General features: G+C 40.5%; 1 protein-coding gene across 4 annotated transcripts in view; it reads right to left on the bottom strand.

Annotated features, from left to right (window-relative positions):
• NALCN (sodium leak channel, non-selective) overlaps window positions 1–15,992 on the bottom strand; it is a 289,974-nt gene that overhangs the window by 83,131 nt on the left and 190,851 nt on the right. For all 4 annotated transcript variants that reach the window (XM_042929986.1, XM_042930009.1, XM_042930002.1 and 1 more), the window contains 2 exons: window positions 6,024–6,160; window positions 3,934–4,075 (listed from right to left, as the gene is read on the bottom strand). In XM_042929986.1, the coding sequence (XP_042785920.1) occupies window positions 3,934–4,075; window positions 6,024–6,160 (279 nt within the window). The remainder of the gene's footprint in view (window positions 1–3,933; window positions 4,076–6,023; window positions 6,161–15,992) is intronic.

The following is a 15,992-nucleotide window of genomic DNA, read 5'->3' on the forward strand; positions in this document are numbered from 1 at the left end:
ATTTTAAACTACATGATAAAGGTGATCAGGTCCCTGCAGCATAAGGTTGCCATGGAATTATTTATGGTTGTTCAAAGCCAAGGTCATAACTCGGACAGTACCCTGCCCAGCATGTGCCTTTGTGCCTTCATGTTCCTCCAGTTGCATAACCAAAACCACCCCCACCGTTCGTTGTCGTGTTTTCTTTTTTATCCCTTAACTTATGATCTTCATGTTCCTGGGGACTCAGTATTTTCCTTGACACGAGGTCAGCTTTGCGGGACTCAGAAGTTTCTCCTTACAGGTCAGCGTTAATGGAAAAGTTTTACTTTAGTGCTCCTTTTTTTCATGTCATGGGAATCACTGTTAGACCGGCCTCACATTTTCTTTTTATTTCTTACTACTCTTTGAGGAAAAACAGCCTCAATCTGTGCTGTACCACGCTGGAGAGTTTCTTCATATAGAGAGAAAGCCCTTGCCATCCACTGGACACTGCCAGGCATTTCCAAAGGCAGCTGGGGCTGTCACAGAAATTTCCAAGTGCTCGCCGAAAAATATTTTATCAGAAGCTACGAGGGGTATGGTCTCTGTTCAGGATTTTTGTCATGTGCTTATGTAATTTTATGTGGCTTTAGGGTTTTTAAGTAAAAATTTAAAAAAGGCTTGGCATGTTTACAAATACAAATACTAGACTGCTTCCTCTTCAATTTCTGCTCCCCTGGGGCATCCTCATGCTGACATTCGTTAAGCGGGCTTCTCTGTGTCGGGTTTTCTGGGCTAATGGCACTCAACACAGACAACAAATCCCAGGTACTTCTGAGGACGGCCAGGAAGCGATGGCAGCTGAAGCTGCAAACACTGGAATGTCAAAGGAGGGAAGTTGACTTTCCCTGCAGCCTAAATAAAGCCAAGGCTTTAAGAAGCAACAGTAGCGTGGGTAAACCTTCTCGCTGCTGCCATGATAGGGTAGTGGCTACTGAGATGAAGAGAAAATATGTTCTCTACACCCCACCTTGCCAACTGGAGCATGTCTCCAGAGAATGGAGCTCATGAGGAAATAAATAATATTCTCCCAATTGTAGATTATCCAGATATGGGCCAATGAAGCTTGCCTGGGGTGAAGGATAACCTAACCATCACTATAATTTTCCTGGTACAAGAGCAGATATTGTGTGTTTGAATCAACCAAACTTATAGATTGGGGAATGCCTGTTTTCATCAAAAAATTCTAGTATCTTCTATTAATTTTTTAAAAAATTTATTTATTTATTTTGTGAAAGACAGAGAGAGCTGGGGAGGGGCAGAGAGAGAGGAAGAGAGGGAGAATTCCAAGCAGGCTCCACATGGTCAACGTGCAGAGCCCAAATTGGGGCTAGAACTCATGGAAACTGTGAGATCATGACCTGAGCCGAAATCAAGAGTCGGATGCTTAACTGACTGAGCCACCCAGGTGCTCTAGTTCTAGTCTCTTGTACAATGCTGAGTGATTTAGATACCACTGAGGAGCAGTGCCTGTGCTAGTTCATTATATTTTAGGATATTATGTTCTCATAATTGTACGATAATGGAATAAAATTGTAATTGTTATCTTACTTTCAGTTAGTTAAAAATAATGTTAAATGAGAAAGTAGACAGAAGCCACAAAAATATAAGGACATTGAAGAAGTCAGAAATGGCATCTGAAATTCTCAGACAGTGATATAGCACGGGGATCGCTAGGGGAGGGAGATGGTGGGCACCCAGAAGGGTGGTAGGGTGTGCCCCCCTTGGAACCCCCACACACCTGCCAAGAATCTTTATTTTTTTTCCTCACCAATTTCAAAATATTTTGTTCAGAAAGTGTGAGAAATGTCGTATTTGCTTTCAGAGAGAAAATAAATGATCAGGGACTAATTTCAATTTTGTGTTTCCAGTGGAATAATGTTATTAGTGACTTAAAGAGTATGTTGTGGATTTATGCCCACTTGGGGCATAACGGCCACCAGCTCTCGGCATTCTTTGTGGAGATGGCTGGTCATGACAACCACAGCCCAGGCTGGGGGTTCATTCCATACCTCTGGCTTAAAGTCTGCATTTGAAATAAAATTTGAAAATAAACATTCTCTGTTCTAGTATGTAAAATGCGACTTCACACTGAGTGGCTGAAACCAGGCCACTATCCCTCCACTTGATTGTCCACTAACACATGCAGTTCCTCGTGTATGCCCTGGACACAGTATTGAATGAAATGTAACAACTGTGGACAAGAAATGTGACAAATTTAATATTTTTAAAAAAACAGTCAAAGTCTTCACTGAGGGTTAAGAATATTGCTTGTATGTGTACACACACATGCAAACGCACATTTTGTGGGGTTTTTTTCCACTCAAAATTTAAAGGCAAAGAAAAATCTCAGTTGAGATCAATTCAGTGGCTTGGAAGATATAGTGGAATAAATATTTCAAAGCACAGAAGAAAAGCAGAGCGACGGCAATCATGAGGGAAAAAGTAAGAGCGAAATAAAGGGCCAGATGGAAAAGTAATAATTGAACAAATAGTAAATGAAAATTTCCCTGACAAATATCTCAGTCTGCAAACTGAAAAGACTCCCCATTTGGGGCAGTTCTGATGAGAAACGACATACAAAGTATATCCTGGTAAGGTTTCTGAGCCCCAGGGATATGTAGAAAGTCTTAAAAGCTTCCCCAAACCAGAAAGCCTACCTGCCAACCAACCAACCAACCAACCACCAAAGAAAAAACTAATTATATTCATATGAAAAAAAAAATGACAGTGGCATCAGACTTGTCATCTACAACGTTGGAATCTAGAAGAGAGAGAAATAGCGTCTGTAGGTGACTGAAAGAAAATAAACAGGGAGAGACATCGTACAAGGAGTTCATTATTGTAACTGAGAACAAAATCACTGGGCTGCAGCACATGATGAGTGCTGGGAGAGTTAGAGGGGAGAGGTGGGGAAGGGCAGGAGAAAAGCAGCAGAGGGGAAAGGCTAATCCTCGTGGGATGGGAGAGCAGGGGAAAGAGGATGAAGGGGCTGGTATTTTATTTTCACGTGATAATGAGAAATATGTATTTGATTCTAAGCAACAGAAAAAGGGTGGCCCCAATTTAATGGAATAAAAAGTGAACCAGGACTTTCAAAGGAAAACGCCTGCAAGTGAACCCTAATGTTTAAGATCTGTTACAAACTCTGTAACTGGTCATTCATTTTCTAACTGTGGAATCAGAGGGAAAAAATTCCTATCAACTATTGAATGATAGATAGATCACAACATGATTAAGACAACACATAGTGATAATTGCCACCACATACTAAGCACTTAATAAGCGGTAGTTATGTTGACTGATTTTTTTTTCTAATGTTTATTTATTTTTGAGAGAGAGAGACAGAGTGCAAGTGGGGGAGGAACAGAGAGTAGGAGACACAGAATCTGAAGCAGGCTCCAGGCCCTGAGCTGTCAGAGCCTGATGCATAGCTCGAACTCATGGACGGCGAGATCATGACCTGAACCTTAGTCAGACGCTTAACTGACTGAGCCACCCAGGAGCCCCTTGACTGATTTTTATAACTTGCTCTGGTTTTTCTCCCTAGTGTAATAACTGGAATAAACATGGTCTCTTGAAAAAGCAACACACAGGCCACCCTTAAACCTGGGGTGACCGCTGGCAATCAGAACCCTTCTGCAAGTAAGAAAATGCAGGGTTGGGACACTCTCTACCCATCAAAGTCACAGGGCTGCTACCTGGCACGGCTCAGAAGCTGACGTGTACAAATGCAAAACTGAAATTCATAAATAATACCAATGTCAGGTTTAACAATTTCTTCTACAAATAAAATCATTTTCTTCATTATTGTCCTGAGACCTTCGATTTCAGGACCCCATAGAGCCTTGCAATTATGTAAAACATACGTGCTTAAGAAAACTTTGGTAATTTGAAGCAGTGGATTCTTACTTTTTGGTCAATGTATTTGTTGTCTTCTATTGCGGACCGTTTGGAGTGATCGCAGGACGAGGAAGAGGTGGAAGGGAGGCTCCGTAACAGGCAGCAGGTGTCCTGTTGCTGGCGATCGATGAACTGCTTCATGAAACTCTCCCTTTGCAAATGAAGTACAGACACACACATGTCAAGCATTGTTAAATAAAATGGAGCACGTGGTGGCGTTTTACACCTGTGCATTTGCTTGAGCTAAGATAGAGATGACAGAAGTTCAGAGAAAAAAAGACCCAGGACATTCACTTTCTAATGTCCCCTCTTTGTAAAGGGAGCTTTCCTACTATTCTTCATTCCTCATCTTATATTCTAATAAACTTTTGCCTGCTGCTAACAAAAGAAAGAAAGAAGAAAGAAAGAAAGAAAGAAAGAAAGAAAGAAGACACATCATGCCAAGAGCAGTGTTTAAATTTAATTAGCAAAATAATTAATTTAGAGAAAGCTTCGTGAATCTTCAGTAGTTTTGTTTAAAAAAGCAATGCCCCTGAAATAACTTTTAAGCAATTATATTCAGTCATTGATGGTAGTTTTTTGAATCTCATTGTGGTAATAAGATACTTCTTTTCCGCCTCTAAGACTTAGAAGAATTAGTTCATCTCTCCGAACTTCCACTCATCATAAGAATTATCGAGAGATAATTTTACATTTAAAGATTAAAAATAACTCAAAGAAACTTGCTTTATCTCATCTCCAAAACATGGTGAGAATGCAAATAACACCTTTTCATACAACCACTAATCTTGAATCTAATATGTGGCTCTTTTATACTTCCTATTTTCTTTTTCTTTAAAATTTTTTAATATTTATTTTTGAGAGAGAAAGACAGAGACAGAGCACGAGTGGGGGGAGGAGGGGCTGAGAGAGAGGGAGACACAGAATCCAAAGCAGGCTCCAGGCTCCAGGTTTCTCAGCACAGAGCCTGACGGGGGACTTGAACTCATGAGCCTCAAGATCATGACCTGAGCGGAAGTTGGACGCTTAACCGACTGAGCCACCCAGGTGCCCCATACTTCCTATTTTCAAGTTAAAAAATTATTTTAATCAGAAATGCAAATATGTTTCCATTTGAATTTTAAATATTATGGCACCATATCCAGTCTCACATTTTTATAACCCCCCCACAGGACTGTTTTTAGAACTAGTTACATAAAAATGTCAAATTTCATACTATTCTGGTTCTATTTGTGATTTTTGAGCTACAACTGAAATAAAATCCTTTAATTATTAAAAATAAGGGTTTGAACACATCCTTTATGCAAATGCTTAACTGAAGGGCAAAGGGGTAGAAGATAAAATTAGTATAAGTGGGAAATGCCACATTTCTTCTTTTAAAAGAGGAAGACAAGGACCCAATAGAGCCTAAGGTGAGTGTGCTGGGCAAGCCATGTCACCAGAATTTTCCTACTAAGGTTGTGTCCATGCTACATTAAGGACAGTTTAAAGATTTGGAGGAACGACATACCATTCTCTCCCGCAATAGTTATGTTGGTTTATGATGCGTAAAGAAACAATGGCAACACACTTTTGAGCAGGTCTTTGTAATGCACTACTTGTTCTCTAAGATGCATTAAAGAATTTTTAAACTTGACAAAAGCGTGAAAGACAAATTATACTGGAATCAGACATGACGTTCTAAACAAATGCTGTCACAGCAGGACAGAAACCTGGCTGGTGGCATTTCTCTACTTCCTTGAAAATAAAAGGCTTCAAGAGGCAAGTTTATCCTTATATGGTTGAAAGTCAGGGGTTGGTGTCTACCTGCAGCTGTGAGCACTCGTGCCGGTTACCTGGGGAGTCGAATCCCTGAGGAGCATCTCGGGAAGAAGCAGGGGGAAGCAGCCTAATGCCACCATCAAATGACTGCTCCGAATATATCCCTTAAAGGGGTCAATGGCTTTTAAAACAGAGGTAGAGAGAGTAGAAACATAAATAACGTAAAAATAGGAAAAAATACCCTTCTTTTAAACATGAACTTGAAAGAAGGACTGATGCAGATTCAAGATAACTCTTTGACAGTGTATTTGGCACATATGAAATAAGTATGTTAATACCTGATTTTAGGAACTGTAAAATCTGAAGGAAGCTTTGAGATTTTCACCATTTGCGGTCTGTTTGGAAATTTTTCAAAGATTCGAAGTCGCAAAGGGAGCTTCTCTTTGGTGTCTGCATTGGCTTCACTTTGCTTTAACTAAAGAAAAAAATAGAAAGAAGACAAGGGGGAACTTGGCTTACTGCAAGTCACGGTGTACTTGAGTTTTCGAATCAAGGAAACGGTGAGTTGGTGCGGTAGATGGCAGCAGAGACCCATCAAGTGCGTTACTGTCTCCCGCCATCTACCGCTCTCTCCGTGCACAAACTTGAAAACAACCCGGAAAACAAACCCAAAACTAAACCAAGCAAAAAATTAGCCCAGAAAAAAAAATAATGAGAGGAAACACTTATTGTTATTTTATTCCCAAATATTCCCGTTAACACCAAACATTACTTTTTATTGTTTACTTCTTTATTATCACTAGCATATCCAATAACCTAACAATAAAATTTGTTTTATAAATATGTGTGCTACGGCAGGAAATCAAAAGAATACAAATAAATGAAACTCCTAAGTAGTAATAGTTGTAAAGAGGGAAAATGTCAAGAAAATGCATCATTTATTCTAGCAGATTAAAAAGAAAAGCTCAAAATGGAAACAACACATTTGGTACCTACAGGAAGAGTTCTCTGTTTAGTTAGTTTTAAGGATGGATGCTTGAGAATGATTATATTACATGCCATAAAATATCTTTGCAAGAAATGACAAGCAAATGGTATCTATCTATCTATCATCTCTCTATCTACAAGAGGGCTTTTATATTTCTACAAATTAGGTCTCAGGGAGACTGGGACTTGAGGTCACAAACTGGAACCAGTGCTGAGCTAAGGAGCCGTCCTAAGGATGGATTTGGCTAGGGGAACTCTGGCCTGAAAAATGAAGTAATGTGCTTCCTCCCCTTCTCAGAACGCACTGTCTTCCCAATCCAAGGCTGACTTCTCTTGCCAACCTCCCTTACTTCTTTTTTTTTTTTATGTTTTATTTATTTTTGAGAGCAAGAGAGACAGAGCATGAGTGGGGGAGGGGCAGAGAGAGAGGGAGACACAGAACATTAAGCAGGCTCCAGGCTCTGAGCTGTCAACACAGAGCCCCACATGGGGTTTGAACTCAGGAACCGTGAGATCATGACCTGAGCCGAAGTCAGACGCTTAACCGACTGAGCCACCCAGGTGCCCCCCCCTTACTTCTTTTTACTACTGCCTCCTCTCAGACCTCTCTGTAGACTGGGATGAACCTCTCTATGTCCACCCAACTCGTCCCCCTCTCCAGCCTGCATCTCAGAACGCCGATCCGGTTCAAAGAGTCCATCAAATTCGGGCAGCTTCTCTGCTGGGCTTAGGGAAGCATGTTTCAAAAGCCATCAGCTTCTTCTCCCTTGCTGGGTGTGCTTTTACTTTATAATTACAACCTGTCTCCAGTTTGTGGAAAGATTAGCATGGGAGGCTGAGAACATTTTTGTAAGTCAGAGAGGTGCCAACTCTTCCCTCCTCCCTGAGTGAGGGTATCCACACTGGCCAGAGAGAACATGGGTGCTGCATTTGGGGGAACATACAATTTCAATACAATACACGGTTGTCCAATCGGTTGTGAGCTCATCGCGAGGTTACATGTCTTATTTCTAGTTCAGAAAACGTGCCTCATTTCTCATAAACTTCAGAAACTGTTCCTACATTTTTGTTTTATATAATATAAATATTTTGCCATAGCCATCTGTACATCTTAGTTAATTCTGGGGCCTGTCTGTGGTTTTTCTGACTGATGTGGTAACCTCATTTAGAAAAGGTAACCATTTGATGGTTATGATGGTGGCAATGATGAAGAATTAGCTCTCAAAGGTGCAAAGCAAACATGGCTAGCATTTCCATGAGATGCAGGGAATCAGAAAAATGGCCCCACATGTAAACACAGAAATTCACGAGGAAGAGACTCGTTTTCCAAAAATTTATTGGGACAACTGGTATAAAAATATTTGTCAGTGGTAAGTAGAGCACACAGAAAAAGAAAAGGCAGTTAATATGTTAAGTCAGACCAGAGAGAAAGGCAATTATGTAAGGCCAAAGACAGGCCAAGAAGACAGAGCAGAAACAAGGTATTTAATGCATGTATTTGCTGACTCACTTATTTATATATCAATGCAGTCACTTATAAATCAAATCCCAGAGGCCAGGTTCCATGCAAAGTTCTAGGGATATAAAAATAACTAAGACACTGTATTTGCTCTCACGGAGCCCACATTATAACCGATAGATGGTTATATAAACAGATAATGACAAATATAATAGCTCTTCTAGCTGAGATCTAAACAAGGTGCTGAGAGCTCAAGGTGAGGAGCAAAGGGAGAAGCTTTAAAAAACGACGGTGCTACTTTTATTTCCAGAAACTTCTCCTAGTATTCTGGAGGCTGGGAAACCTAAATCAAGGTATCAGCAGCATCATGCTCTCTCTGAAAGCTCTAGGGAAGACTGCTTTCCTTGACTCAGCTTCCCAGCAATCCTGGTGTTCCTTGCCCTGTAGCTACATTGCTCTGTTATCTTCCTGTGAAATCATAAGGCTTCTTCCCCGTGTGTTTCTGTGTCTATCTGACTCTCCTTCTCTTTTCTTACAAAGACACCAGTCATTTAAATCAGGGCCCACCCTAACGCAGTATGATCTTAATTGATCATGTCTGTAAAAATCTAAGTTCCAAACAGGTCCCATTCTGAGGCCCCAGGTGGACATGAATTTTGGAGGGACACTATTAAACCCACTACATACAGTAGTTGAAGTTCTTGACCACTGTTTCTCTTTCCGCTGAGCCTGTAAATTCTAGGATGACAAGGGTCCTCAGAGGACAAGGATGTTTGCAGGGGTTGGGTGTGTTTCCTTATTTCATGTTCCGGGGCTGCCACAATATTGACACAAAGTAACCGACACAAATATATGTTGAATGAATAATTATACAATCACCAGCAGAACTAAACTCTAGCAGATAACTTGGAAATAAAAGAAAGGATTGTAGGTATATCCTGAAGGGTGGAAAGATAAGCAGAAAGTATCAATTTACTGATTGAAAAATTTGTTGGTGTAGAGTCTAAGTATCCCTAGATTCACAGAATAGAATAAAATTAGACTCTGTGGCATTCAACCTGAACTTACATCTATCATCAATGAGCCCATAGATGTTTAGAGTAAGTTTAGATGTAAAATTAAAGAAAAAAGTTTTAACGTTTATTCGTTTTTGAGAGAGAGAGACAGAGCACAAGTAGGGGAGGGGCAGAGAGAGAGGGAGACACGGAATCTGAAGCAGGCTCCAGGCTCTGAGCTGTCAGCACAGAGCCCAACTCGGGGCCAAAATTCATGGACCATGACATCATGACCTGAGCCAAAGTCAGATGCCTAACCAACTGAGCCAACCAGGTGCTCCTAGACAAAAAATTGTATAATATTTAATTAAATACCCTAGCCTATCATGTTTGGCAAATGTAGGGTACCCGTATTGAAAAATAGTCACCTTGCCTGCATGTTTTTAAAATGGAACACATCTCATTCTACTTAGTGTTAGAGTTATTTATACTTCCCCAAACTTGTAAACTCCTCAGGGGCAAGATTCTGTGTTTTTTTACTTAAAAAAAATTTTTTTTAGAGAGTGAAAGATTGTGAGAGGGGAAGAGGGGGAGAGAGAGAGAGAGAGAGAGAGAGAGAGAGAGAGAGAGAGAAAGAGAGAGAAAGAGAATATCAAGCAGGATCTATGCTCATCATGGAGACCAGCTCGGGGCTCCATCCTACGACACGGGGATCATGGCCTGAGCCAAAATCCAGAGTCAGACACTCAACCAGCTGAGCCAACTAGGCACCCCAGATTCTGTTAAAATTTTTTTTAATGTTTATTTTCTTTTTGAAAGAGAGAGAGAGAGAGACAGAGCGTGAGTAGGGGAGAGGTAGGGAGAGAGGGAGACACAGAATTTGAAGCAGGCTCCAGACTTAGCTGTCAGCACAGAGCCCGATGTGGGGCTCAAACCCACAAACTGTGAGATCATGACCTGAGCCGAAGTTGGACGCTCACCCGACTGAACCACCCAGGCACCTCATGTTTTTAATTTACTTCTATAGCACCTTGTAGAGAGTAGAAAAATAATAACTGTTTGTGAATAAATGAATTAGAATTTAGCATGAATTGATCGTGGAACCGTAAAACTACAAATGAGAAGCTCTTTTTGATGACTCAGGAGGTTCTTCAGGATCCTACTAATCCTCTCAAATGTCGGGCATCATGGCTCCACAGAAGGGCCAGTTAAGCCAGAGAAGGGTGGGTGGTTGCATGGGGGGCAGACATATCAGATCTCACCGCAGAGGTGCTGGACAGAATCTTCTACAAGCGGGGGAGGGGCCTCTTTCTTGACAGCACCTGCCACGTGTTCTGTCTGCTGTTCACAGTTAAACAGCATCAACTACAGGTGAATATACACACATCCAGCATCTCGGCATCTACCAGAAACATGTCCACATGCACACCACAGCCACGTCCTCACAAGCCCACAGCCACGCTAAACCATAAACTCCTCAAATGCCCATCAGCAGTTGAATGGAGAAGTAAATTGTGGTTTATTTATGCATTTGAGTCAATGAACTACTTCCAAGCACAAGGATTTGGGTGAATTTTACAAACTAACGTTGAATGAAGGAATCCCCACCAATGAAACAAGTACATCCTGAACGATCCCATTTATATAAAGTTAAAGAGCAGGTGATGCTACTCTATCTGGCTGAGCGTCTGCAGAGTAGTTACCCTGGGGTGGGGTGAAGCATCATGACTAAGAGGACATGTGGGGAGGGGCTTCTAAGGACAGCTGATCTTGGTCTGGGTGCTGGGTGTGCTCGGTTTGGAAAAGTTCAGCAAAATCATCTAATCCTTACTCCACTGCTATTAATCTCCAAAACCTGGACGATTTCTCCTTCCCCAGTCCGTGATGTTGGTCAAGATACAAAAAGAGGAAGAAATACGAGAGGACGATGGGATCGGCTTGCCTACCGAGGGGTGTAGGGTGGGATGAAGGTGAGGCAGCCAGAGCAAAGAGAAATACTGCATGGTACTTGGAAACCACAGTCAAGTTTCCTGACGCACAATAAACCCTATTCTACCTTTTATCCAAATTCTTCCCCCTTCTTGCATTTAAGCACAGATTTCCCCAAGGTTAAACTTACTTTGATGCAAATGGGTGAGTAATATGGATTACATTGAAAATACGGGATGATTATTGAAGATCCTTATACTATACCACAAAAGCAGACCTTCTAACGTACAGTAATTGTAATTGTAAATGTTCGCTTGGAAATAATTTCAAAGATTATAACTCTTGGATGGAAGGAAGAGAATGCAGAATGCAGAGAACACAAGATTTCAGTCTTTATGTTGGAAAATCTAATGTAGGGGCGCCTGGGTGGCTCAGTGGGTTAAGCGTCTGACTTTGGCTCAGGTCATGTTCTCGTGGTTCGTGAGTTCGAGCCCCGTGTCAGGCTCTGTGCTGACCGCTTGGAGCCTGGAGTCCGCTTCAGATTCTGTGTCTCCCTCACTCTCTGCCCCACCCCCCACTTGCACTCTGTCTCTCTCTCTCTCAAAAGGAAATAAACATTAAAAAAAATTAAAGAAAAGAAATATCTGATATAAAGAACAGTAACAAAGGAAAGAATTCATAATGGCTTTGACTGAGCATGACGTGTGGCTGTAACAAATAGATCAGATGATAGATTTGTAACAGACTCACATGGTTTTAAAAAACACATTTGCAAAGAAGAAATTAGAATAAAAGAGAAAGATTCAAACCTTGAGCTTTAAAGTATATAAATCATCGAAGCTCAGGGCTATTCTATGGCTCAGCATCTGTCTTGTGGAGATATCATTACACGTCGGGCGGCTGAAAGCCTTTTGCTTTCTGTGTGCTTCTCAAGAGACTTGGGTGTAATCGCTCTGCATGACACATACCCTGTTCTGCCTCATCGCTTACATCTTCTGTATTCCAGCCTGTGCTTTCTTCTGTTAAAATATTCAAACATTATTCAGTTTCGGTTCCTTTCTAAATGCTGCGACAAATAACTGAATTGAAGGATTATGTTAAATAAAAATTTTTGTAATTTTTGGTGTGATTTTTCTAAAAGAAAACAACTTAAAAAGTATTCAGACTTGGGAACGATTCTCATTTTAAAATCTAGTTCGTGCTAGTTTGAAAAATGTGCACAGACCTGTAGGTCAGTGTAGCTGAGGAGTATTTTTCTGGCAGTTCAGTATGTGAAAAACAGCCACATTATGCTCAATCTGGAGAAGGAAGTTTGTATATGTTATCTGAGTAAAGTAAGGCCGAGTTCTCTTTTCTTCTTTAGACAATGGGTTTGGCCGGTTTTCCTGGATCTATACATGATGCAGTAATTCAGAAGTGAGACTCTTCCTAAAGCATAAACTGTTATTTTTCAAGCAAGTTTCTCTTGCTATTTTGCATCTGTGATTTTTACAACTGAAACTGCACGGCTTCTGGGTTAAAACAGATGGGATATCTGGAGTAATGATCAAACATGTTGGTCTCTGTTAATATCTCCGTGTCCCAGTGTTACTATAAAACCTTGATATAAAATATAAATTCACTAGGCTGTTGAGTCCAATAAGGAGTTTCTTAGAAGGGAGAATATTTTCTTTCTTTCTTTCTTTTTCTTTTGCCCTGGGCAAAGGGCCTTCAGCCACATGATTGAATATAAGACAGCACTACTGTATGCTTTTAAAAATGCTTCCCTTAAAAAGTGTTTAAGTCACCTACTCTCCCCCGTTTTACAAAAAATCTGGAATACATCCAGAACTTCCAAGGTCAATTTGGGGTTTTATTGATACAAACTGGAGGGCTCTATTTCTTGGCTTCTGGGCCATAAATGAGACATTTTAATATGACAGCTGGCACCTCCAAATGTTCAAAGTAGTTTTATAACATCAGTTGATTCATGGCACTTGGTGTTTCCTTTCCTACATCTCTCAACAGACTCGGAGGGGTTCCTCATTCCTCCTTACAGCATGGCCGAGGTGTGTTCTCGGAGGAGCTGGTGCACTGGGGAGTTAAGTGGCTTCTGCACTTCCTGGTTTGGGAGGCCCAGCAGAGCACTTAGGAAGGACTCTGACATTTATATCGTCTTGTGCCATCCCTTGGATGTACACAGCACTGAACCTAAGATCGTACCGGCTTTAAGTGTCCTTCAGAAGGTGACTTTGTGAAGCAGTGTGAAAAACAGTTGCAACAAGGCGAGGCTAGCAGAAAATGCTAACAAGTTAGTAAGATGAAAACAAACAAACAAAAAAACCTATTCAAAACTAGAATGCCGAATTATGTCGAATGGGTAGGTTTTCCTCATATGATTGTCCCCTGAAATCCCATGAATGGAAGTAATGATTTCTTTGAGACAGAAGTAATGAACAGTTTGCTTTCGCATGTTTTTTCTTCTGGTCCCAAACACCTCTATTTTACATTCTATTTCTCTTGTGTTATTCAAGTGAGACGCAGTTGTTTCCATTAGGAAACTTACTGAGTCATAGAAACATGTTCATTATGATAAAAAATGCGTTTTTTTGCTCCACTTCAGATGAAATTATATTAGAATTCTATGTAAACTAGATAGTTGGTTCTTGTTAAGAGATGAATATTCAGTAAGTAATAGGATAAAGCCCACACCAAAGGGAATTCAGAATATATATATATATATATATATATATATATATATATATATATATACATATATATATATATATATATATACATATCCACACGTATATATATTACACTCACATAATTGTCCTCCCTGGTTTGATTTAGAAAACACAGGAGAAAACACAGTCTAAGTAAAAACAGTAAAAAAAAAAAAAAAAAAAAAAAAGTAAGAAGATGTGGATTTAAAATTTTGTTCGGTTTTATAATCCCTTAAGCACTTTGGATTTCAATGTTCTCAAATGAAAAATGAGGATCTTCCCTCCTTTATATAAATGCCAGATATATAAGTGAGATAGCATATTGTCTGTAATTTGAATTACTCAAGGGAAATGTGCTATAAAAACCAAAGCTATCACTATGCCACAGTAACTGCTAGTTCTGCCTGAAAATGCTCTCATCTCAGCGAGTGGGGATAAATTCTGAGGACGCTCACATGCTGTGCTGTCCAAACCCTCCCCTCCATCCACGCTCCAACTTCTGCCCCTTTGATTGACTGATTTTCTCAAGACCCTTGATTTTAAAAATGAAAATGAAAAGAATGGTGAACATTTCTCCTGATCTGATTCCTTTCCCTTTTCAAACTGCCTTCTCCGAAGTGTCGTCTACACTCGCTATACATACGGCTTACCTGCACTAACTTCCTCGCATCTTCCACCCTCGCTGTCTCAGGTCTCTCCCCAGCACCACCTCAGGGCTGCTCTTAGCAGCCACCAACATTTCCCATGCTGCTGAAGCCAGCAGCCACTCAGGCATCCTGGTTTTATCTCACTGCCTCTACTAACCCACCTGTCCCCCAACTGGGTTTCCATCTTCGTCTTGCCCCTTGAAGCCCATTTTTCTTTACAGAACACCTGAAAAAGAAACACCATCATGTTCCTGGTCTTTAAAGTAATTCAAGGATGTTCATTTGTATATAGAAGAAATTAGAATCTTCTAAGACGGCATAAACGACCCTTCGGTGCCTTGCACCTTATATTCCAATGATAGTGGTTTGCGGGTCCTTCCCACAGTCTTACTTCATGTATTTGTGCCTCTGAACATACTCCCTACTGCTGCCTCCCCCCCCCCCCCCATCGCTTGCAACACACTTTCCTTCTACACTCAGTTAACTCCCTCAAAAATCATCTCCTCTAGGAAGATTTCTTAGAATAACAATAATTGGTAAGTTGAAGTAGTAAACATGACTCTATGCTGAACACTTGGCATTGCTAATATTACTTAATCCGGTTTAGCCCATGAGGCAGCTCCATGCTCTAGCATGTTACAGATGAGGAAACTGAGGTCACAAGAGCTTAAGTCAGCCGCCCAAGGTCACACGGCTGGAAGTCATAGTCCTGGTATGCGGAATCTTTCTGATTCCACAGCTTGAGCTCCTAAACACTGTTTTATATTGCCTCATCAAAACAACATTTTCAAGCAGTAGATGGGTTTTTACTTCTGCAATTTGGTACCTGCTATTTCTTTAACACGGAACGTCTTCTCCTATTTTGCTAACAACATTCCGGGTCATCGTTTCTAGATACATCTTCCCCACCTGCCTGCAATCTGAGTTAGATATATGTTCTCCTATGTTCCTTCTTCAACCTTAGTGCTCAGGTCTTTATGCCATAACTTCCTAATTATGTGTATCTTCCCCCCACTAAGATGACACATTTTAAATTAAGTGTGGGACTCTTAGTGCCCCATGGCCTCATACCATACATTTACATACACAGGACAAAGATAACACAATGATGATGAGATGGAGAATAAAACAGGCAGACTCAATGTGGTCTCATAAACAGGTGAAGTGACCCCTTTGTGGTATTTCTCAGCATTTTGTTATCCTTTTCTTAGGTTCTTTACAATGTGGAAGCAGCTATATTAACCAGCACAAACAAGTCTCCCAGTTTCAGAATGAGTTATTTTACTGATTAAAGATGAAGAGAAATGACAAGTCTCATCAGATTTTCTATTAGAAACAAAATCATAAAAAGCATTTGGCTCCTGATGACATGTATGCTCTCAACTTCTTAAGATCAGAAAAGCAAAATGAACTATAAATTCTATACAACGTATTCATGGTATAAAGCTTGGCAGATGCACGTGTCTTTGAACAAGGCCACATAGCAGCCAATTTATATGTTGTGTTATTGGACTTTACCATAGGAAATTCTTATCCCATTTTTAAAAAAAACAACACTTTATTTTGAAATCATTTTAAACTTACA

This window comes from Panthera leo, chromosome A1 (assembly GCF_018350215.1).
Source record: "Panthera leo isolate Ple1 chromosome A1, P.leo_Ple1_pat1.1, whole genome shotgun sequence".
NCBI lineage: Eukaryota > Metazoa > Chordata > Mammalia > Carnivora > Felidae > Panthera > Panthera leo.